The following is a 22,876-nucleotide window of genomic DNA, read 5'->3' on the forward strand; positions in this document are numbered from 1 at the left end:
TATCTTGTGATACCTTTTGGATTTGCATGAAAATTTTGGATTTTTCGGCTGAGGAGCGAGACTTTTTCCCTTTTCCGTGCATGCGTTTTTTTTTTCTTTACTTCGCGTAAACAATGCACGCGAGAAACGGTGAAAGATTATCTAAAACGGAGTGTTTTCACGTTTTTTCATTGATTCAAGATTATTAACGAGATAAAGATACAAGCGTCTCGTCGCTCACCGGAAAATCCGAAATCACTTGTTTCACACACGACCCACACGGGGAGAACAAGTTTCGTTGGAACAGCAAATCGTTTGTTAAAATGGTGACAGTAGAGAAATGTGTTACACGGATAAAATAATTTTGCTATCGCAAAGCAAAACGTCGTTGCGACAGCGATAAGATTTAATTGGCGTAATCAGATTATTTTGCTGTCCATATATCTGGCAAATAGCAATTAATGCTTTTAACACATCTTCCCGCTAACCAAACAAACTTATTTTGCCGTCACTATATTAACAAACAATTTGCTGTTCTAACAAGATCTTCCTCTCCCGTGCAGTGTCTTTGTATCTTGCAATAATCCGATGAAATTCTCGCGAATCATCGACGCGGGACAGCTTGAATATTGATAATTATCCTGGTAGTAGTAGTAATCGCTCGATTGGCGTTATCCCGATAATTTCATTATCATCGCGCGGAGAAAAATATCGCCTGTAAATTAACGTGATGATGAACAAACCGAATGTTTGCCTTGAAGACGATGGGATTTCTTGCGAACGAAATTCGTTCGTAAGAACCAGAAACCCCTTCAACCAAAACACGTTCAGCGTTTGTTCATTGTCGCATGTTAATTCTACCGATCCTTCTTTTCTGTCTAGTTTCTACACACAAAAAATATCACTTTGAGACTCACATTCTCATGTATATGAGCAAAAATATATAATATAGTTGAAGATAAAATCTTGCTCTTACATAAATAAAATCCCATGTAGTACCGGCAGAAAATATATATTCATGTTATTCAAGAATAATTTTTGTGAATTGAGAGGAAGAAATATTAAATGGAAAAGAGAAAAGGATATTCAAACTGACTGACAATTCTTAGGCCCGTTTCATAAAAGTTATCCTTGAATAACAAAAATATGACATTTCAAATGGAACCATAACCGATTTATTCATGTGCGAGCAAGTTTTATTTTCATATCAGATTTATATATTCTTGCTTATACATGAGAAAATACAAGTGTTGAATTTGGATATTTTTAATCTCTTTCCCGTACGCGATATCTTTACGTAACGCGCGACATTGAATAAACGATGGCCAACGTGTTGTTGCATTGTAAAGAAATTAGCATCGCAATAATCGCGACGCGATGAAGTACACTCAAAGCTCACTGCTCGTAATCCGCGCGGTCCGACGAATAAGCGCACGTGTCGTTCATTCCGCAGTACATGAAAAAGCAGACCGCCGCGCTGAGGGAGGTGAACAACTCACGGCTGAAGATCTACGAGCAGCTGGAGGTCAGCGTGCAAGATCTGGAACGCGCGAATCATCGCCTGGTGATCGAGAACACGAGCGACAAGAAACTGATCAAAAGGTAAACGCGGCGCCACGTTCCTCCTCCCCTCGTCTCTCGCGGAGACGTTCCGGGGAACGTCCGCTCTTTCGGCGCGATGCTTTCGTATTCGTGCATTCGTTCGTGGGAGGAAACGACGGAAACACCCGTTCGAGATATATCGGCTCGATGCGGAAAAGTTCGTCCCGTTTTTTCACTCTCCAAATAAGTACGTAGAAACCAATGGTGGATATTCTTTCTGTATCCAATCTTTTTCTTTGTCAATTATTCTCGAACAACATATAATAACATACAGAATTATATAGAATTTCTTCGTATATGAGAGCAAGTTTTATCTTCATTCAAGATTATATATTCTCATTCACACGTGAGAAGAACACAAATTGATACTAATCTTTTTCGACCCCGCGCGGCCGTGGAGATTCTCGGATTTCCCAGCGGAGAACCGATTACTATAAAACGGGACGAACTCTGAAATCGCCCGCTGCAAGACCCGATGTTCCATCACGTACGTTTCGCGGGAAACGTTTGCAGAACGTTAGAGCACCGAGAGAGTTCAGTTATTACATCTCTCATTAGCTTCGTGTCGGCCGTGTGAACCGTTTCGTTCTGCGCGCGAGCTCACCTTTCTAAATTCATAATTCATTATCGCCCCGGCACAATTAGAGTTTATGGAAAGTAGTTATTCGGTATTATTCTCCCCTCCCTCCTCCCCCGCCGTATGTAACACCTGGACCTAATCTGCTGATGCGATCGGCCGCGATAACAAGCCTATCTCGTTATTGTTAACCGTACCGTTGCCGACGGATCGACGTACTTGATGCGTTGCGCCGCGATCTGTGTGTTTCGCAATAATTGCACTAATAATCCCGCAACGATCTTTGCCCGCCCTCCCGCCCCCCCGACGCGTCCCGACGCAGCCAATGCATGACCATCGAAAGTTTGGAAGTGAAGTGCGAGGAGCTGCAGAAGAAGATCGACGAGTTGACGCAGCAACGCGAGGCTCTCCTGCGACAGCAGCAGCAAGCCGCCAGTCCGTCCCGGAACAACGCGCAACAGCAGGACAGCGGTTGGAAGGCCTCGGTTACGCAAGGTGGCAGCGTACAGCAGGTGAACACGCTGATAATTTTATCACGATGTGACGCGCATGCCTCGTTCATCCGATTCTTGCGACACGGTCGACGTGTCCTCCTTCAGGCCGCCGTCATTGAGGGAGAAAACGATGGCCAATTTCGCGAAAATTATACGCTCATTTTTCTTACCAACTGCGCCTCTTTGTTGTCCCAGCGGAAGAGTAGTAGCTTTACGTGTAGGGTATTATGTAAGATTATCATCGCTTACGCTCATATACGGTGACATTTACCGCGAAAATGGTGATCTTGTTAGAATTATAATCATTTCCGGCGCCAACTGCATCTTCTTGTCGTTCTAACGAAACAGTAGATATATATATATATAATAATTATTATTATTATCAGCACAAATAGTTTATTATGGAAATGATTACCCCCGATTATAATTTGTCCACTGTGAACAATCATGGTCGTAAATACCAAACTACTTTTCGCTCAGTGTGCACTTCATGACCCAGAGAATTAACTCGACCGCGCGCGCTTTCTCCTTTCTTCATCAGAGAGCTGCCCCAGGTTCGCCGAAGTCCTTCCAGGAGACAACAACGGATACTAGCGTCCGGCAGGCCACGACAATGAGCAGCGTGGCGAGCGACGAGGAAATGAACGAACTGCTGAGGCAACTGCAGGACGCTCGTAGTCAGAGGGTCAGGGAGCAGATGAAGGTGTCTGAACTCAGTCAGCAGCTGACGAGCCTGTTGCAGGAGAACAGCGCGCTGGAAGAACAGTTAACGGTGTGGCGTAACAAAGCGCAAGACGTGAAGAATCTCCAGGACGAGATCAGTACTCTGGAGGAGGTCAGGTACGTGTAAGAAGTTCGCCTTCCTCTTACTCCTCTGTGTATTTTTTTTCTTCCTCTCTCTCTCTATTTCTCTTTTCGAACGTAGATAACTCGTTTTATACGCGTCGATCGAAAAATTCCACAGTCAACTCCGCGGAAGCAGATTTTGCGCAGTGTCTGCTGTAAATTTCGCCGGCGGCAAAAATACAATATGGATTCGCCGACAGAGTAGGACGGCGGATTGACGGCTCGGGAATCGTAGTAGAATCTTCGTCAATCTTCCACGATGATTTAAATATATTTAAATAGATAGAAAACGCGCGCTCGGAGATCCATTCGCATTCGCGTCGGCGTACGGAAATGGACATCGGTGGTGAAACTGCGCTCCGTAATTCCGTTCCGATTTCCGTAAGGCGCGAAATTCGCCGTCGATCGTCGTCGTCGATTCGCGTGTCGATCGAATCCCGACGACCGAGTGACGAGGAATGAAATCTCTTTTCGCAGACGAGGTCAGTTGTGCGGGCGTTGCCTGCGCGGCATGGACACGAGGACGCACGATGAGCTCTCGATCATGCTGGACCAGGAGGAGTACGACGACATCAGCATGGCCGAGTCGCTGATCGGCGAGAACAATCAGCGGGACTCCGAGCCGATAATAGCGCAGCAGCAGGTATTCCCCTCCCTCCCTCCCTCCTTTCTTCCGATGAACGCGCGCAATGTTCGGTCCGGTGCGCATTCTTTTGCAAGCCGCTGGTCAAGTTTTAGTCAAATTGCGCCGTCTAGTCGACTAGTTTACGTCTGTGTCTGCACGAATCGAGTCTTGCTGTTTCCTTTTTTTTCTTTCGTTCTGCTCGAGTTGCTTTTGCAACGTGGTCGCTTCTCTCTCTTTCTCTCTCTCTCTCTCTCTCTCGGAGATCAATCGTGCCTCGCGAGAGGAACGACGAATCCCCGAACGCGCGCACGAGCCGGCTCGCATACATACACATACACACACACACACACACTGTGTAATCACTCTTTTATCTGCCTTAGGAAACGACAAAGTTTGCAAAAGCTTCCAAGCCAAAGACCGAACGTAAACGGTGTAGTTCGCTGTTGCGGAGGATATTCACTTGTATGTGGAAAGTGCCGTTGTTGTTGTCGTTTTATTTTCTCGGCGCAGTCGGCCGGAGAATCCGTTGCGCCCTCCCGATAGCGCTCGCTCCCTTATACCGAATACCGTTGCTCAACTTCCGGAAAGTCTTGCTGCCTGTGCTGCGTCAGAAGCTAAAGATGCTTTAGTCCCTCCCGGAGGCGGCTCTCTGCATGCTTCGCGCGCGGCGTGTCGCGATCGTCTTCGCTTTAATCCAGCATGCTGTACGTGACGAGATGCGCAGATTTTTATTAACCAGGGGTGGCGATGTGGTTCTCTCTTCACGGGGGGGTTGGGGGGGGTACGCAGAAAAATATGTTGTTGAGGATTATTAATCTTTGTTACACGGATCTTGGTTCTTCTTCTTTTTTTTCTGTCGTTTGCCTATTAGTATATATATATATATATGTGTGTGTGTGTATATATATATATATATATATATATATATATATATATANTACATATACGTAGTTGATACGAGTAGTGTTATTGTTTTTCTCTTTTAATCCGATGATATTGATTCGTTTTATCTATATGATTTATCGTCATTTTTATTCACGCGCGTAAAAATTAACGACCGATCATGGAACTACGACATTGTGTACATATCGCGAGTAAAGAAACGGATTTAGAAAAATTAGTGGTGTTGGAGCGAGTTGCTCGAATCTCGCGGCTCCGCGCGCGCTTATCTCATATTATAGCGGGGCGCATTGTCGTGGCAAATTTAATCGATGGATGCATCCAAAGAATACTGCGCCGATGAGTCGAGAGCACGATGTTACGGTAGATGTAAATACTTGTGTGCTTCTATAAATCGCCGCTGTTCCGTACATTATTATTATTTACATAGTCGTCGTCGTCGCTCGAATTGAGCGTTCATTTAAGCATGAAAGCTGAGAGCCCTTGTGATTTCGCAAATTACTCTGTGTCTAGTCGAATTATTCTCTCTTTGTCCGAATTTACTTTGTACCAATGTAAGTGCCAGATTTATAAGATCCCAAATAAAACACGTTTTCTCACGGAAATCTCTTGTTGTGCAGTTTTTGACATCCTATAAATCTGGCTCGGCTCCTCCCGCCCGTCTGCTTCCAGCTGTGTGCACAACGTGTCTGCGCAACGTCTCGTGCATACCATAATACACTAACACGATCACTAACGATTAACTAATATAACGCAAGCATTATACATATATGTATCAAGCCCAGGTACGCAGAGAAAAAGACCTTTCCTTAGATTTAATATTTCTATTTATCTGACTGAAGTTTGTTTCGCAGAAACAACATATACGAAATATTATTCGCTCGAGTGAAAATTTTATCGTCTCATTCGAGAAAACTCTATTATTTGACCGAAAGAACGCTGTGCCTTTATAAGAAAATTATCTTTCGTCTTAGACAAATTTTTTATTTAAGATAAAGATACATATTCGTTGAATAGTCGTGTTTACTGGATGCGGTAAGACTGATTAAATCTGAAGAAATCTTTTTCTCAGTTTCGGCACCAAGTCGCGGGGGTAACTCTGGTTGGGAAAATTCAAGAGAGGGCCGAGAGATCGCTTTCCTCGTACAAATGAATTTCCCCGATCGATCGCAAGACGGAAGAGAAAAGAGAATTGAATTGAAGACAAACTAGAATATAGAACACTCACATCACGTACACACGCACGCACGCACACGGCGATAACACGCCGGTGTACTTTTTCCATTCATAGAATCCAAGAACACGTAAACGCTGCGAGAAATCGGCGCTGGTGCGCAAAAAAAAAAAACACGACGCATTGCACGGTAGCCAATTTGCACACACGTTAATTGCCTGCCCACACAGGAGACGGCAGGCGGCAAGAGCGAAGGTACGAACGACGAGCTGAACAGCGCCAACCCGTACCGGGTCCTGGTGGAGAAGTATCAGGCCTTGCTGGAGGTGCAGCGACACTGTCAGCCCCGTCGCAGGGACGCCGCCGCGCCGTGCATGTCGTTGCAGGAGGAGCTCGAGATGTCCGGGGAGTTCAACAACTTCTGCCCCGTCGCCGCCTCCGGCGGCACGGAGGCGACGGCGGAGGTCGCGGAGGAGTCGGCGGGCAAGAGCGCGGGGCGCGCCGCCAAGGCGGAGGTCGCCGTCGTCCCGCCCGGCAAGAAGAGCTTCTCGGCCACGCCGACGGCGGACTTCTCCGAGGCGGAGACCTCGTCCTCCGGTTTCTCGGACGAGACGAGCAACAAGGCGACCCAGACCGACGGCAGGCCGGGCTCCTTCCTCTGCTCGATCGCCGACGGCGAGGACTGCAAGTTCAGCATATACGACGACAACAGCCCGTTCGAGAGCAGATTCCGCAAGACGCCCGAGTACCGGCAGCTCTTCAGCGAGATCTTCAGCGTGCTGAAGCGGGCGGCCGAGGCGAAGGACGAGGGTGAGAAGCTGCCGCTGCTGGACGAGTCGACGACGACGAGCGACGGGCCGGCGATTCAGGAGGATCCGCACAGCGAGACCGCGACCGACGACAATCAGAGCGTAATGTCTTCCGTCGTGTCGTCCGTCGTCTCGGAGCCGGTGTTCCGGGTGCAACCCGCCAGCCCGGCCAACAACAAGCACGAGAACAAGCCTAAAACAGCGAACCCGTCGTCACAGACGGCGGCCCATCACGGGCTCGACTACCTGTCCATCAACGTGCACGTCCGCAAGAAGCCCTCCGTGAGGAAGAACGCCGCGAAGAAGGCGGCGCACTGCAACGACCGGCCGACGACGCCGGACGTCGTCCCCACGACTAACCCGAAATTCGTGCCGCCTCGGGCGAACGGTCGCCGAAGGTACAAGCCGTTCAACGCCGCCGCCGTCGCCGATCAGGACGCGGCCGGCGGAATGTGGAACGGCCAGCACCACGTGTACTCGCGCTTCAGGGACAGGAGGCAGCAACACGGCTACGGGCGGGGCGCGAACGAGCAGCAGCAGCAACAGCGCAACAACTATAGCGAATACGGCGGCGAGTACAAGCCTAGCACCGCGTCGGAGGAGGTGGCCCGACTGAAGCGCCTGGAGATGTCCTACGCGGAGGTGCTCCGCACGCCGAACAAGCCCAAAGCCAACAATCACCATCACCATCGCAGGAGCTAAGTCGGCCACTTGGGAGGAAGCAGCTGACCTCGCGTCGACGTTCGTTGTCGGTACCGATAGAGGATCCTGCCAGTATTCGGGTTCCACAGTGAGAATTCAACCAAGCTCTGAGCCTTGAGATCGTTCTCTTCACGTTCGACTGTGATTCGTCCAGAGGCTCGGACCTTCAATTCTCATTCTGCTCTTTTACACAGATACTCTCAGTGAAAACAATTGGTGTGAGAACTCGTGATCTTGTATATAAGTAAAAATGTATGATCTCTCGTGCGAAGGTAAAAATTGCTCTCTCGAAGAGAGCGGAAGAATGGAGATATTGTTCCGCGAGAAATGTCATGTTTTCGTTGTTTGAAGATAAGTTTTATGAATCGAGAGGGAAAGATATCGGACACGAAGAAGAACGATATTTACGATTCTTCAGGACATCGTTCTTTCTGTTCGACATTTTTCCTCTCCATTCGTGAGAATTATATATATATATATATATATATATATATATAATTAATTATATATATATATATATTCTTGAATAGCACCGTGGAATTTCTTCGCGTGGGAGCAAGTTTGTCTTCGTATATTTTATAGATTATATATTCTTGCTTAATATCAGAATGTGAGTTTCGAATCGATACGAATTTCTTTCCCGTATATTGGCAGCGGATATCGGAACGCGGCCACGGGCACGATCGCTCCACGGGCGTTAGACATACACACACGAACACACACATAATACACGCACACATACAGCGAATAAGTAAAGCAGTGAAATTCAGTATTGTTTCGTACTTGTTGTAAATAATCGACGACGTGCAGCGGCACGACACAGGCGCTGGTCGCTGCCGAACGATCGTAGCTTTTCGATCCCGGGCGACTCTCGTACTTTGTCACTCTTCCCTTTCTTCTCCTTGCTCCTTTTCCATTTTCCTCTTCTGCCCGCTCATCGGACTTGGGAGCTGACGCGCTTCGATCAGCGAGCCTGAGCCATGCCGCTGCATGATGGTGCATCCCCCCCGCCCCATCCCGTCACGTAGTCGTTACGGAGAAGAGGAGAAACTTATTTATGTGCCATTTATTCTCCGTGTCAAAATACGAACTTCCGTCTCTCCGAAACTCGTACTACTACCACTCCTCGATTAACATACGCCTACTACCCCCCTGCACCCCCCCTCCCCTTCTCGCGGGGGTGTGAGTGACTCGTAGTGCATGTCGGCAGCAGCATGCGTGGTGTGTATTAGCTTTTGTATTTTGTAGGTATGAATATTGTGATCATGTTTTATGTATAAATAAATAAATTCTTTATCGTAATATCTCGGAATCGCGCCCATTTTCTCTCGCTCTCTGCGTCCTCACTCGCCGGGGAGGGGCTGCGCTGCCGGGACGCTGCGGACGGAGCGGATTTGCCGTTGGAGAACCGACTCACGCTCGCGTGAGAGAAATATAAAGAAGTGTAGGATAAATAATAGATAAATAATAAATATAAAGATAAAAAAAGGGAGTAAGAAAATAGATAAATAAGAAATATAAAGAAGTATAAAATGAATAATGGATAAATAATGATATATAATAATATAAATATACGATTGGTAATATAAGTATAAAGAAACATAAAAGAAGAGAGATGCTTAATTAAGTGATTAAGTTTCCCGGTCCGTCGCCCGCAATCATGTTGTCTGATGACGCTGGAAGCGATGAAAACGTATGGCCGAAATTCTCGCCAAGGAATGTGCCTATAAAACGATACTTTCAATCGATCGAGCACATTTTTTAAATATCCCGAAAACTTTCCTTTCGCTTCCTCCCCGAAGCAATGAATGAATAACTGTGAAATTAGCATCGAACTTTCCTTTTCAGCCTGTTTCTCCTCACGATTCCGTCACATTGACTACGGCTGCGTATTAATCGTTAAAAGGTTGTTTATTGTTAATACAATTAACGCTAAATCAGACGACTATTAAAATAAAAGAAAATTTCTCGGAATATTATTTAACAAATATGCTCGATCGTTCGTGAGCATTATTTTACGGCCACGTATCTTTTTGGTTCGGCGTGAGAATTCTGGACACACGTTTCCTCGCTTCCCATGTCATCGATCAAAACGACTGTGAGACCGAAGACTTGAAACTACACTCGCACACTCGCAGATTGTATTCGCAATCTGTGTACGTTCGCTTAAGAGCTGAGATCGTGTACGCCTGGAGGAGACATCGACGGGAGTCGCTGAACGAACGCTTTATTTCGATATATTAAATGTACAAGAAGCAATTTTTGCACCCGGCGATCATACACAATTTCGATCGCTTCTTTAGCACAGGTTTCTCTCTAGATTTCAACATATATCGGGGGGGGAGAGAGAGAGAGAGAGAGAGAGGAAGGGAGAGAGAGAGAGAGAGAGAGAGAGTCGGTTGGGTAAGGTTGTGCATACAGTTGCATAAATGTATACAATTTATTATTGTTACGAAAGGAAACGTTTACATCATACGCCTGAGATAACGAAGCAACAATTGAAGAAATACATAAAAGATGTTGAAGGAAAGAAACGTTCCTAAAAAATAATGACAGTCTAATACGCGAGCGTTCTAGTGTTGGTCGATCCACACAGAACGTACTGGCTGCGTTTCATTATAGAATGAAGTATAGTTAAATGGTACAATTTTATTGATGCAATTGCGATTAAAGTTTGGAGATCCGGGGGGGACGCGTAAGCGTCACACGCGACGCAAACAGCCGTCGTTGCGTTCCCCGTCGCCCCGAGTCAAGTTTTGCCTATATTCTCTCTGTTTCGTAAATTTCTTTTTAAACCTATAATGCGTGCGTGTGTGTGTGTGTGTGTGTGTGTGTGTGTAGGGGAGGTCCATTAGATATACATGACGTTCTTTTTATTTAAATCAGTATTGATTTATATCCGAAGAGGTGCGCACGATTAAGAATCGTCGAATAACGCGCGATGCACCGCTCCTAAACTCGGTTGTACATAACTCGAGCTGACACTGCGCCTCGATCTGCAGAGAAGATTATCATGATGTGAAGAGAGAGAAAGAGAGAGGAACTTGGCTACTTCTAACACAGGTGACTTGATATATATCTACAATGGGCAGTAGATATTTACAAGAAGAATAAGAAATTAACCAATCATATTCGAACGTGATTGGTCAATTTCTTACTTCTCACGGACATACTCCCACCGTCCATTGTAGGCTACGCTTTATAAAATCTACGGTAGAATCCTGAATATCACCAATTCATCATCACTTTCATCGTAGCGTACTGAAGAAAAAAGAAGAACTTGGTTGCTTACTCCGTGAGAGGACGAACGGCCGGCCCGGTTGGATTATTCTTCGGCCGTGGATTAACGAGAAGGCATTTCATAGGATGGCCGTCCAGCTGCCGATTGTGGTAAGTCTCGACCGCCTTGGTCGCGTCCTTCAGAGTCTTGTAGATCACCTCCGCCGTGCCTGGACGCACTAATCTCGACACGAGCAGCTCCCCGACGTCTTCGAACAGCTCCTAAAAGGCGAGCGAGCAAGAGAGAGGACGCGTGGAGATCGCCTCTTCGTATCGCGGAATTACCTTGATATCCTCTTGCGTGACGTTCGCTTGCAAGTTAGACACTACGATTCGATAGCCCGCCGGTTGCGCCGATGAACCGGAGCTCGTCTTTGGCCGGGAGAGAACACCCATGGTTCTCGACTTGTTGGGAGACGAGTCCAGGCGCGACTTGATCCCTACATCCCGCAGGCTTCTGGAATCATAATACTTGGAGTCCGTCGTCTCTTCGGCTAAGATCGTTCTGCAAGCAGGAGCGAAGAGACGCGGGTCATTCGACCGGCCAATATTCCTTTACTTCCGCGACGATACACTTCGCTCGGTAAAAAAAACTTGCCCGCGAATTATTACCTCGATTTGGTACCGAAGCTCCAGTCTTCCTTGTATGGAGGTGAAGCGGTTTTTCTCTACAACGGAAGAGAGCGGTGAATATACAGAACGAGATCGGCCCGAGAAGAGACCGCGAGAAAGAGTACAGCGTGTGTGTGAAAAGATCTCGCCCGATAGAGGGATTTATTTACTTAGCACGAAAATTACCAACCATTGAAGGCATTATTTTGTAATCTCTCTGTCTCTCTCGCTCCCTCTCTATGTCGGACTTCCGGGGCGAAATTCTGATTACGTTACTGCTCGCCGGCTTCACCCAGGTGTAAGGAGAACTCGGCTTGATATTGAACACAGGAGGTGGGGGCGGTGGGGTCGGAGCGTATTCGTTACTTACAGTTCTCCTCAATGAAGGAGACTCCATTGAATAATCTGAAAACAGAAGCCAACCGTAAGTGATCGATATTCTATCAAGACTTATCTGATCTACGCATCCATGCGTTCCCAAAAATGATTTCGCACAGTAGACGAATACACGTCGACATTCGTCAGGAAAAAAAAAAGGAACGAATAAATACGAAAAGAACGTAAAGAAGTATTCCACATTCTCGAGATTTGCTCGCAGATACTCGTGAAAAATGTCTCTCGTATTTTAACTTAAGCTATACCCGACGTTGGTTAAAATTAGAAGAAAAGACAACGTAATTATATCTCTGCGCGAATTTGAATATCCGAGCGTGAAAAACAGTCGTCTTTGTGGTAAGAAGAAATATTTGCACGCATGTAAACAGACCTTCAGCATCGCACCTCTCTCTCTCTCTCTCTTTGCGGTTCACATACCGTCATTGTAATCTATGTTCATATCGCCCAAGTAATGCGGCTCGGACATGGGAGGCGGCCTGTAGCTCACCACTACCTGTGGTATGTAATTGTTCGACACGTTCGGCGGCATTGTTACGTGCGACATCGCAGCTGGTGCTTTGTTGGTCGACAACGAAAGCCTGCCGTTTCTGCCGGTCTTGCGCGATATCCCCGGTAGCTGAGCGTCTATCTTCTTGTACTGGGACGCGCGGATCTTGTCCAACTTGAGCCTGGCATCACTTTGCTTCGCTATCTCCGCTAGTTTGTCCCTGGCGTCGGTCAGTTTCTCCCGGTTCTTCTGGATTATCTTGAACCGCGCGTCTGTTACCATGTGCGAGCCGCCGCGTCCTCTTATAAAGCCGTTTGCCCGTGCCCCTCTGCCGACGCCCCTGCGGATCCTGCGAGAGATCACACGTAGAAGTTAACAAACAGGACACTCGCCGAATCTCCCTCAGCTTTCGTTTCTCCGTTCGCTGACGGCGAAACATCGACGCTGCATTTTGCAAATCTGATTGCCTTTCAAACTATCAACGAAATATTCAAAGGGGGCGAGGATCCTCGTCCCGTGTCACCCGCGATATCCGTGATTGATCCCTCGAGTAGAATCAATTTCCGACGATCTCGGCGACGAGATCGTCGCGAGTAAGACGGGCCGAGAGAGAGATTTTCTCTCTACAAAACGATCTTAATATACTGACGTGACAAAATTTTCCCTGTCGTAGGAAAAGGATGGAAAGATCGCGAGGGGTTATGGTACTCTCGGACGCGAGAATAACGTTAACGCGGGGGTCCGGTCGGCTGTTCGGTCGAAACCTCGTTAAGTCTTACCCTCCTCTGCCTCGCATTCCTGGTGACTTGGACTTTTTAATTATGTCATCTAAACTTAGGCCCATATCAGCCATACCGTGACAATCTGCCTGCGCGGCCGCGCGGATACACACCGAAGCAGATCGAAATGTTGTAATTTCAGGTTACGGTTACCGTGCAACGACTTTGCGTATGTCGCAGGCGTCGCTTGATGGACTCCGCTGTCTCACGGTAGTCATTTCCGAGTCCGTGAGTGTCCTATCTAGCTACACTGCTACACCGTGTATACACCGTGTGATTCAGTCGCGATACTTTCTCGATGAGTTGCGAAACAGACGGAAATATTGCAGGACACGTCAAATTAACGACAACATTAATATAGCTAATGTAGTTAAGAACTAGAGACTTCAAGCTTTAAAGTGCTTTTTGAACGATCTCGTTAGCATTATTGCGAAAGTTACAACCTTTTGAATTTCGCTTACATGGATTTTATTACAATGGAATGCCTGGTCAGCCTTTGAGTCATACTACTTAAAAAAATAAAAGTATGCCTGACTCCATCGTTTAGTCATATCACGACCTCAGTTTCTCGTTAAGTATAGTGGCGACTCGTAGCGGAGACTCTGAAACTAAATTACGGAAATAACGGGTCTAATAATTCCATAAACCCGTTATTTCTGTTTAGAAATAACTTCTGTTTCGGTTTAGAAATAACGGGTTTGCGGAATTATCAGGCTCGTTATTTCTAAACAGAAATTCCGAACAGAACAAAATATATTAGCTATATTAATGTTATCGTTAATTTTCGTCAAGATATTTCGAATTAAACGAAAAATGGCGACCGTTCAATCTCAAACTTTGTCTTTCAGTTGAGTTTTCTGAGCGAAAAAAGATTTGATTCGAAAATGTGATACAGGCGTTTTAAAGAGAAAACTTTAAACTTTTTACGTATTTGTTAATGAATGTTATACATACGCAATCAAAAGTCGAATAGATGTTATTCACTAAAAACGTTGAATAACTTAGTGTGGAAAGAAATTAATTGCATCGCAATCTGCAGGTGTGTAAAATAATCTTGCAATATCCCGTTTATTCATCCTTAATAGTGTTTCTTCGATGGCAACACTACAAGGAATCTGTATGACCCCAGGTAAAGAGAATTGCCGCTAAGGTAAGGCACGTATGCCATCGACGTTCTAACGTAGTCAAACGACATGCAGAAGATATCACGCACGCATGAAAGGCGCACGTGACTTGCAACGGCACGTGAGTTTGGTGGCACGTGTATGGTCAGTGAAAGGAACGAGTTTATAATAAAAAAAAAAAGCAAGTAAATAGTCGTCGATGCTATTTAAAATGAAGGAAGGATATTGTGGTCTGAGAAACTTTGTTGTTTCGTTGCGAACTGAAGAAGGAAGAAGAGGGAAAAGTAAAGAGAAGCGAAAGTCTTTTCACTTTCTTAAAAAGCATCGCTCCATAAGCGCGTAATATTATTTATTATTAAGTAATATTTCTAGACATATTAATAAATAGATGGTTATATATGTCCCGTTATTGTGTCTGAGCCCTTTGAAAGATTTGGGTTTAAAAGCCAGCACTTCGGTCGTAGCAAGGTGGGAGTCGATGGCGCGCACTAGTGTCAGACATCTTCCCCGAGAGCAGAGGAACTTGCGTTACTTTCCCTCGCCAAACAAGTCGCTCATTCCTTCGCGATGTTACCGGTATGCGACGGGCACATGTGAGGCTGCACATGATTCCATCGAGTCTCTCGAAGTCCTTGACCCTTTTTCGCGCGACTTTTACTCAACATCGCATGTACCCTCGCGTGTCTGGCCCAGTCCCCACTTCCGAGGGAGCTCCTTTCGCTTTTTCCCGGCGCCCACCGCCTCGGACGGACCGGTCGTTTTACGGAACGACCATGGTCGTCAATAGAAGAGCGAAAGGACACAAAAGGATACCGCTAACGGTTTCTCGAAATCATCTTGCGAATATTCCCGTGGCGCGAAGTTTCACACACACACACACACACACACACACACACACACACACACACACACACACACGTCATCATCGTCGGTGCCTCTCGCGCGAAATCGAATTACGTCGTCGGTGAAGTGACGAGGTGGTCGGAATCCGAGGATTATCTCAGGAACGTCCGCAGCGATGAACACGGCAGGACTCGTCGTGTTCCCTCACGAGGTCGACGATGAGCGATTTAGATCCACGGTGATGATTTCCAAGAATGCGACACGGAAAGAAGAGCAACGTCTCAACGACGAAGAGGAGCAGGAGAAGAGCTCCAGGACGTTGCATCTTCTACAAGTCAAAGGATCTCCCCGGCTGTCGCCCGAAGGTTTCTCACTCGACGCATTCGCTATCGGTGGCACGCACGTGCGAAGCATTTCATATCTCTCTTATCTCTAATCTCTCTGGAGATTACGTGCATCGCACGTGTATGCGCGACACGTTATGCAAAATACTTCAATCAATTGTTCGGGATGTTTTGTGTGTATAAGTGCAAATATGTACGCTATACTAACACGAGTGGAATTTCGCTGAAATGTTGCACGCAACGTTTGAAAAATAAGAAAGCCCGTTTCCCGTGTATTTGTGTGTGAAAAGGGTGTTTTTCGTTTTCCATCACCAATTTTGAGTTATTAATTAAAAATGGCCGCGTACGAAAGATTCCCTTAACTAAAAAATTTGCGTCTCGCTTGCAAAATAGTAAAGGATTTTTCGTTCAAAGTGACCTAATCTACAAGTATATGGCAATTGTTGCATCTAATGCGATGTGTTTCAGGCGTCTTCGCTCTGGCTGACTATTGCCGATGTCTCCGCGAGTTATCTCTGTCGTATTCTTTACTGAGCGACGAGCTGCTCTTAGCGCTATGCTCGGCGAAACAGATTCACTTGAAGACCTTGCGAATAGAGGCGCACCCGGAAACGAGGCCTTTTCCACGAGTTAGCGAGAGAGCGTGGTCCGCGTTCTCAAGTCGCCTACCCAACATGAATCTCGTGCTGTAAGTGGAAAAGTAACCCGGTAGCGATGTGGACATAATCGACGGAAACGAACCCTATAAACGCGTAAAGTTCCTTGAAGAATATTATATGAATATTATTAAAATATTAAAATAATATTCTTGGCATATTATAAAAATGTCCTTAGAATATTAAAAAAAAAAAATATATATATATATATAAATAAGATATGCCCAGAGAATATTACTTAATATTAAGTAATATTACGCGGTTATAGGAAAGACGCGGTAACGCGGTGGAGACCGGCTGTTAATTTTCCTTCCTCATCTCGCCAGATTATCTTACATGACTGACGATGACGACGACGATCAGAAATCGTTGTTCATGTCGCACGTGCCGGTGACGCATCTCCACCTGGGCGACGTGCCGTCGCAAGCGACGATCTCGCGGATCAGCGAGCAATGTACGCGACTGGTGGAGCTGGTGATCGCCGCTTACAGCTCCGGTCCGATCGACAGCTTCTTGATCTCGATAGCCAAGAACTGCGCGCAGCTCAGTGCCGTTGGTATCGGCGATTGCGAAGTTACGTACGTACTTACGCACATAAATGATTCCTGAAATTCTTAGGACACAATGAAGGAAATATGAAGGGATTAAATATTTACGAATTCGAAATAAGATATTAGAAATAAGCTATTGTTTAAGGCATTATAAAAGGAATAAAAAATAAAAACATTTTAAAGATCACTACTTTATATATAATAATATTATAGTTGAAGAGGGTTATGTTCCGATATTCATTTCCAATATTCAAAACCTGATATTACTGCAGATTTTCCGTACAGACAGTGAATATCGGAAACGTAGCCTTTTTCAATTAGTACAGCCAGTTCGGGAATCCAAAAACAAATCCAACTGACCACTACACCTTCGTCTTCGTTTCCTACAGCTGTTCCGGGCTGGTGAGATTCGTCACGCTCTGCGCACATCGTCTTCAGGCGCTCTATGTGGCGGAAACGTCGTTGATAGAAGACGCTGAATTCGACATCGGCAAGATCTCGGCGAACGTGTCATCGCTCCTAGGTCGTACGTGGATGCCGGAATACGTGCCGTTATGGTGAGAATTCCCTAAGAAGATGTGTGAAGAAGTGTGTCGATCGCGCAAGAGAACTCGCAATATGCAAACGAAATACATCGAGAAGATAGCATTCACGACGTACTGTTCCGTTTCTTCGCAGATTACCCCTTACAAGTTACAAAAATGTTTGTAACATTCCGTAATGATAAACCATAGTTAAGCCTTTAAATACGAAACATTCGGATCGTTATAACACAAAATCTCGAAAAGATGGTATATATATGAATACATTATGCTATATATATACATCTCAATATGTATCATATGCATTGTGATATTGCTCCAAATGTCGAGTAATAGTATTGTAGAAATTAATTGATCGTTGCTGTTGATACCAAAAAATAGAAACTTTATTAGATTATAATAGTACTTTTGTTTTATATAGATATATATATATACATACATACGCCGTGAATATGTATGTATATGCATGCATGTATATAAAATAACAATGTTACTAGTATTCGTTTGCCGCTATACGGTAGACCCATATAATATTCAATATTCATGATATCATATATATATATATACATACATATATATATATATATATATATATATAATATACACGTAATGTTATTGTGATATATAACAGTCTGTACAATTATTTCTACATTTTGTAACATAATAAATGATCGGGCATTCAATATTACGATGTCCAGCAACGTTTTAACAGCAACATCGCTCGTCTAGATATTATGTCCATTTTCTTTTTCGCCGTTTTTCTCCTCCACTCCCTATGTTTTTCCCGTTTCAACGACACTAGTTTAGAGATGCGAGGTGCTCAGTCTTGTATCCCAACTGGCATATATATTCATATAATTCCATTCTTTGCTTAATAAGGCCTAAGATAAAGCAGAGCAGCCAATATACAAACAATACGCCAAGTGTACTTTCCTTATGTTTAAACATCTATTTATTTAATATAGTAACTATTTAGACAGTTACCTGCTTATTTTATACAAGATATACGGCTTCTGTATAAACCAATTGTGTTGAAAATAACACTTGTAAAATATCCGAGCAAACCCTACAAAATATCAGAGACACGCGAAACATAACGGAAGAATTTCAGTCCAATTCACTTTGTTATATGAGCTTTTTATTGAGAAAAAAAAGAAAAAAAATGAGAGTAATAAATTCCCAAGGCAAATACCTGCTTCGAACCAATCAGTCAGGCATGTCTATAGAGATTATAGGCACAACAGGTTTCATTAGGTCGATTTTCTTAATGAGCTTTTCGCCTTTCTCCGAAATCATTGGCTCAGATGGTGGTTGATCTCGCTCGTCTCTCGGCTGATACGAAATATTACCATATTCTTGAAGCAACGGGCATAAGCCTAGCAGAAAGTGACAAAAGTCCTTCCTGATACCAAACCACCCTAAGCAAAGATCACATTGGTTCTATACATGCTAATTAAGATTCATAATAAAAAAATATCTCTTTCAAATGATGTATAAAAATAATATACAACTATACTGAGACGATAAACTGCATATATATGTATATATATTATCTTGGAATATTATAAATGTAATTCAAAAGAGTATTCCTTACATCTATTGCCACCCTTTGCACCAAAGGACATAAAAATAAGGGTCATGTGTGACACAAGCAGCGGCATCGCTACCGTTGTGTAATTCAATGAAATATCTCCATCCAATTTATTTGCCAGCAGTACCTACGGCAGAATTACAAATTATTAAGTAATTAATGATACGATACAGTGAGAAGATCAAATTGCAAATTAATCGGAGATCGTGATTTTTATTGAGAAAAGCGCAGACAAGAGAGTTGCAATACCTGAAACACTAAAATGGGAACAACGAGAAACGTGTACGCCAACGCCGAATTCAACGAGGTTCGCCTCTGTCGGGCGTTAATTTGCGGCGTTCTCAGTAAAACAGCGGCAAATACTATCGCATATAAAACAGCCACCAAGGATAAACAAAGGAGCGCCCACAGCGGCACAAATACAACCTCCCAGCTCCATGTTATAAAACCATCCAATCTCAATGCCAGAAAAATAAATTGCAACACATTCACCGCGCAGAACAGTTCAAGCTCGAACGATCGATCGTGCTTTACAGCCCAGATGCAGACCTAAATCATAAAGAGAACGATTGTCAGAATAGAAAAGTACTTGTACAATAATCAGGAATTATCGATAGAGTTACAATCGTTAAGACGTTACTCACAGCGATTGATACTATTGAGATAAATATCAAAGGTATGAATACGAGTATCCACAAGTGTCTCTCGGATTCTAACTTGTCGCACACCAACAGCTCGAACATCAGCAGAATCAGGTGTAACGCCAAGGTGATCAGCATCGCCTTATAATGCACATAAGCGTCTCCCTCTAATCTCGCATGCGGATGCCTCCACCAGACGTAGCTTCCTATTATAGCGCCCAAAATAACCATACCCTTCCAGAACCATATCGGGCCGAATATCGACCAGTAACTCCATTCTATGAAGCCGTCCAATCGAAGCGCGAACAGAGATGTGAATATCATCAAGCATGAATGTACCAGAAATTTGCTGAAATTTAAGTTAACGCACATTATTCACACGCTTTTTTACTTGAATCATAAGTGGCATATCGCTGTGGGGAGCAGCCAGTTGTGAAGTTGTGTCGGGGTGACCGATGTTCTGCATCGTCAGATAAACACGCAAGAATTACCTTGGATTGAAGTCTTGGAAAAGCGTTTGCAAATTCATAATTGTTAGGTTATGTAGGCCAATCAGTGGAAGAGAACCTTTCGATGAGCGGTCGAGTGGAAATACATGCTATGGTAAACACGCGATTTCATTTACCGCACAGAGACTATTATGGAAGAGCGCAAGCGGCAGCGGCGGCTCGTACATTTGTGTTCGGGAAAAAAAATAAGCGACGACCCATTAGAAAAGCAAAATTTCCGAACATACTGAAGTCACCTAACAGTCATCGGTTCCTTCTGGCTCTCCCCCACCCCGCGCTCTTATTCCCTCTCTTTCCCAGGTGTTTTTCATCCTTTTCTCCTTCGTCGTTCGCTGCTTGTGTTCGAAAACTCGCGTTCATTCGACAATTAAACAGGTCAATCGGAATAATGAATCCTATCGGATTAGCAAATAATCGAATATCGAACGGATCAGGGAAAGTTATTACGAAGAAAATAACAGAATGCTGAATGTAGGACGGCCGATTGTTCCAACTTCTTGGTAAGATTCACACGACGGTCGCCCATTGAACAGACCAATCAACAATAGCCATTGATGTTCACCTAAGGTGCTTTTGCAAAGAGAATTTCTAGAGTCGGCCAATGGCTGCGTTTAGTAGAAAAAATATGGGGCATTAGGCCCATATCACACTATGAATTAAGATTGAGATTGAATTGAAATCTGACCAATCAAATTTAACTAAAATTTAATTTAGTGAAATTTGCACTGATTGGTCAAATTTCGATTTAATCTCAATCCCCAATCCGTAATCTAACATGGGCTTTACGGCTTCTACACACGGGACGCGGCAAGCGTTTTCTCATACTGTGTGCGGAAGCCCTAAGAAGCGAGCACTTCCTCAGCCATCACACTGCCTGGTTTCTTTTCGCTTGCCACTCTGGAACCATGGCGGTAGGCAAGAATAAGGGACTTTCGAAAGGCGGTAAAAAGGGAGTGAAGAAGAAGATGTAAGTGAGACATATTGCGTTTGAAATATCGCTAAATACTAGATATTCGCGAAAAATAAGTCTTCGACTTGTCGTTTTGCGCGATGCCTTTGGTTATGTTGGATGCTCGCGTGCCGACACCAACATTACATATATACCGCTAGATAAGTTTTAATTTTTGTATATTTTAAAACATTGTCCCTGAAAACAACAAGATGATTTAACTACCCGACGTCTTTTAAATATTTCCTTCTGACGTACTTTAACATTCCTCGAGTGAACGTAAAAGAATCACTTTTAGGTCAGATAACACATGGTGAAACAGAGAGTTGTGAAATATACATTAGAAATCTTGAATGTTTCACTCCCACAACGATTAGTTTCATCGTTAGTACATTTCATTTTATGTTTCATCTCGTGTGTATTGTTTCAGTGTGGATCCTTTCACACGCAAAGACTGGTACGATGTGAAGGCACCTTCTATGTTTGCCAACCGTCAGGTGGGCAAAACTCTGGTCAACAGGACTCAGGGCACCAGTAAGAACTTTTCTCATCAAATTTCCATATATCTGATAAAATCATGATCTTTTCTTGCCATATAAGATAGTTTTTCTTTGTTTTGTATTCCCGGTTGCTTCCTCCTGCTTTGTTTAACGATGTATACAGAATAAACTTCAATCTCGACAGAAATCGCATCGGAGGGCCTGAAGTTTCGAGTATTCGAGGTATCACTCGCTGATCTTCAGAGTGACCAGGACGCAGAGAGGTCCTTCCGTAAATTCAGACTGATCGCCGAGGATGTCCAAGGTAGGAATGTCTTGACCAATTTCCACGGGATGGACCTGACAACCGATAAGCTTAGATCGATGGTGAAAAAGTGGCAGACCCTGATAGAAGCTAATGTGGACGTTAAAACTACGGATGGCTATTTATTACGAGTTTTCTGCATCGGTTTCACGAATAAAGATCAGCTGAGCACGAGGAAGACGTGTTACGCTCAGCACGCGCAGGTTTGTACCTGGCTCTGTTCATGTGTGTCGCGCAGCTTTGTACATCTGTTACGGTCTTTACTGTGGCAAGATGAGAAACGTTGCGTATATCAATGCAGTCACTTACCACACTACTTTACGTACAAGTAAGTGGTGATAAAAGAACTTGCTACAGATCATATAATATTTATTTTATTATTATTAAGTATTCTATCATATTCACTCGATCAATTTGTATGACTTTAATTCTTTTTGTCGTATCGTATAACATGTAACTGAATTTAGGTCAAGAAAATCAGACAAAAGATGGTTGAAACCATCACCGAGGACGTAACCAAGACCGACCTCAAAGGTGTAGTGAGTAAGTTGCTTCCTGATGCCACAGCCAAGGACATCGAAAAAGCATCGCAGGGAATTTATCCTCTGCATGACGTTTACATCCGTAAAGTGAGTGTAATACATTCATTGGTTACTTAAGATACACAATTATATATAATTCATTTTTTTTCCAAGAAGATAATTAGTGAACCTAATTTCCGTTTATTCTTACGAACGTCAATGAACTGCAGCGAATTTTAAAATGTAATTTTCAAAAATCAGGTGAAAGTTTTGAAGAAACCTCGTTTCGAACTCAGCAAACTGCTGGAGTTGCACGGGGACGGAGGCGGTAACAAGAGCGAAGAAGTCGGGGAAAGCGGCTCCAAGATCGACAGGCCGGAGGGTTATGAGCCACCGGTACAGGAATCCGTCTAAGAAAATTCTTGGAAAAAATAAAAGCAACACTTTATCGTGTAAATAAATTAGTAAACCTTCCGCTCATTTTATTTATATTTAATTTTTTATTTATATAATTTTCGTACAGAGTTATACAACGTATAT

The 22,876-nt window shown here is 44.2% G+C and overlaps 5 protein-coding genes across 8 annotated transcripts in view; 3 read left to right on the plus strand and 2 right to left on the minus strand.

Moving 5' to 3' along the window:
- The window catches only part of LOC106750183, a 38,912-nt gene extending 29,892 nt beyond the window's left edge, over positions 1 to 9,020 (plus strand). For all 3 annotated transcript variants that reach the window (XM_014630324.1, XM_014630323.1, XM_014630322.1), the window contains exons 3-7: positions 1,433 to 1,581; positions 2,481 to 2,670; positions 3,194 to 3,492; positions 3,976 to 4,141; positions 6,428 to 9,020. In XM_014630324.1, coding sequence (XP_014485810.1) covers positions 1,433 to 1,581; positions 2,481 to 2,670; positions 3,194 to 3,492; positions 3,976 to 4,141; positions 6,428 to 7,708 — 2,085 coding nt within the window. In that variant the 3' untranslated portion in view covers positions 7,709 to 9,020. The remainder of the gene's footprint in view (positions 1 to 1,432; positions 1,582 to 2,480; positions 2,671 to 3,193; positions 3,493 to 3,975; positions 4,142 to 6,427) is intronic.
- A 1,092-nt stretch (positions 9,021 to 10,112) lies between these two features.
- LOC106750193 (polymerase delta-interacting protein 3-like) lies at positions 10,113 to 13,425 on the minus strand. Of its 2 annotated transcripts, none has more exons than XM_014630343.1 (7): positions 13,262 to 13,425; positions 12,413 to 12,831; positions 11,790 to 12,004; positions 11,600 to 11,655; positions 11,273 to 11,444; positions 11,001 to 11,209; positions 10,113 to 10,704 (listed from the first exon to the last, which is right to left on the minus strand). In XM_014630343.1, the coding sequence occupies exons 1-7, from the start codon at positions 13,333 to 13,335 to the stop codon at positions 10,626 to 10,628; spliced, it is 1,224 nt and encodes a 407-aa protein (XP_014485829.1). In that variant the 5' UTR covers positions 13,336 to 13,425; the 3' UTR covers positions 10,113 to 10,625. The 2 variants fall into 2 exon arrangements, with proteins under 2 accessions (XP_014485829.1, XP_014485828.1); XM_014630342.1 differs by having other exon boundaries at positions 11,273 to 11,492.
- A 1,859-nt stretch (positions 13,426 to 15,284) lies between these two features.
- Positions 15,285 to 17,667, plus strand: LOC106750196 (F-box/LRR-repeat protein 3-like). The gene is made up of 4 exons (XM_014630345.1): positions 15,285 to 15,593; positions 16,041 to 16,260; positions 16,555 to 16,806; positions 17,169 to 17,667. Exons 1-4 carry the CDS (start codon positions 15,404 to 15,406, stop codon positions 17,338 to 17,340), a joined length of 834 nt encoding a protein of 277 aa, XP_014485831.1. The 5' UTR covers positions 15,285 to 15,403; the 3' UTR covers positions 17,341 to 17,667.
- An 18-nt stretch (positions 17,668 to 17,685) lies between these two features.
- Positions 17,686 to 20,586, minus strand: LOC106750194 (transmembrane protein 185A). The gene is made up of 7 exons (XM_014630344.1): positions 20,045 to 20,586; positions 19,557 to 19,902; positions 19,162 to 19,461; positions 18,916 to 19,039; positions 18,514 to 18,739; positions 18,306 to 18,387; positions 17,686 to 18,202 (listed from the first exon to the last, which is right to left on the minus strand). The coding sequence occupies exons 1-5, from the start codon at positions 20,080 to 20,082 to the stop codon at positions 18,528 to 18,530; spliced, it is 1,020 nt and encodes a 339-aa protein (XP_014485830.1). The 5' UTR covers positions 20,083 to 20,586; the 3' UTR covers positions 17,686 to 18,202; positions 18,306 to 18,387; positions 18,514 to 18,527.
- A 334-nt stretch (positions 20,587 to 20,920) lies between these two features.
- On the plus strand, positions 20,921 to 22,805 carry LOC106750187 (40S ribosomal protein S3a). Its single transcript, XM_014630331.1, has 5 exons — positions 20,921 to 21,029; positions 21,442 to 21,545; positions 21,696 to 22,018; positions 22,283 to 22,444; positions 22,598 to 22,805. Exons 1-5 carry the CDS (start codon positions 20,968 to 20,970, stop codon positions 22,748 to 22,750), a joined length of 804 nt encoding a protein of 267 aa, XP_014485817.1. The 5' UTR covers positions 20,921 to 20,967; the 3' UTR covers positions 22,751 to 22,805.
- The last annotated feature ends 71 nt before the right edge of the window (positions 22,806 to 22,876 follow it).

This window comes from Dinoponera quadriceps, unplaced genomic scaffold (assembly GCF_001313825.1).
Source record: "Dinoponera quadriceps isolate SergipeBrazil2010 unplaced genomic scaffold, ASM131382v1 scaffold5109, whole genome shotgun sequence".
Lineage (NCBI taxonomy): Eukaryota > Metazoa > Arthropoda > Insecta > Hymenoptera > Formicidae > Dinoponera > Dinoponera quadriceps.

What these genes read in the sequence shown, in the direction of transcription:
- LOC106750193 (XM_014630342.1), bottom strand. Translation starts at nt 13,335, where the DNA reads ATGGCTGATATGGGCCTAAGTTTAGATGACATAATTAAAAAGTCCAAG. An exon ending in GAACATAGATTACAATGACG is followed by an intron (nt 12,005 to 12,412) that starts GTATGTGAACCG and finishes TTCTGTTTTCAG; the next exon opens with ATTATTCAATGGAGTCTCCT. An exon ending in TCACGCAAGAGGATATCAAG is followed by an intron (nt 11,210 to 11,272) that starts GTAATTCCGCGA and finishes CTCGCCTTTTAG; the next exon opens with GAGCTGTTCGAAGACGTCGG.
- LOC106750196 (XM_014630345.1), top strand. Translation starts at nt 15,404, where the DNA reads ATGAACACGGCAGGACTCGTCGTGTTCCCTCACGAGGTCGACGATGAG. An exon ending in TCCCCGGCTGTCGCCCGAAG is followed by an intron (nt 15,594 to 16,040) that starts GTTTCTCACTCG and finishes GATGTGTTTCAG; the next exon opens with GCGTCTTCGCTCTGGCTGAC. An exon ending in ATCGGCGATTGCGAAGTTAC is followed by an intron (nt 16,807 to 17,168) that starts GTACGTACTTAC and finishes CGTTTCCTACAG; the next exon opens with CTGTTCCGGGCTGGTGAGAT.
- LOC106750194 (XM_014630344.1), bottom strand. Translation starts at nt 20,082, where the DNA reads ATGAATTTGCAAACGCTTTTCCAAGACTTCAATCCAAG. An exon ending in TTCCAAGACTTCAATCCAAG is followed by an intron (nt 19,903 to 20,044) that starts GTAATTCTTGCG and finishes CTTAAATTTCAG; the next exon opens with CAAATTTCTGGTACATTCAT. An exon ending in TGCAAAGGGTGGCAATAGAT is followed by an intron (nt 18,740 to 18,915) that starts GTAAGGAATACT and finishes ATCTTTGCTTAG; the next exon opens with GGTGGTTTGGTATCAGGAAG.
- LOC106750187 (XM_014630331.1), top strand. Translation starts at nt 20,968, where the DNA reads ATGGCGGTAGGCAAGAATAAGGGACTTTCGAAAGGCGGTAAAAAGGGA. An exon ending in GTTACGCTCAGCACGCGCAG is followed by an intron (nt 22,019 to 22,282) that starts GTTTGTACCTGG and finishes AACTGAATTTAG; the next exon opens with GTCAAGAAAATCAGACAAAA. An exon ending in ATGACGTTTACATCCGTAAA is followed by an intron (nt 22,445 to 22,597) that starts GTGAGTGTAATA and finishes TTCAAAAATCAG; the next exon opens with GTGAAAGTTTTGAAGAAACC.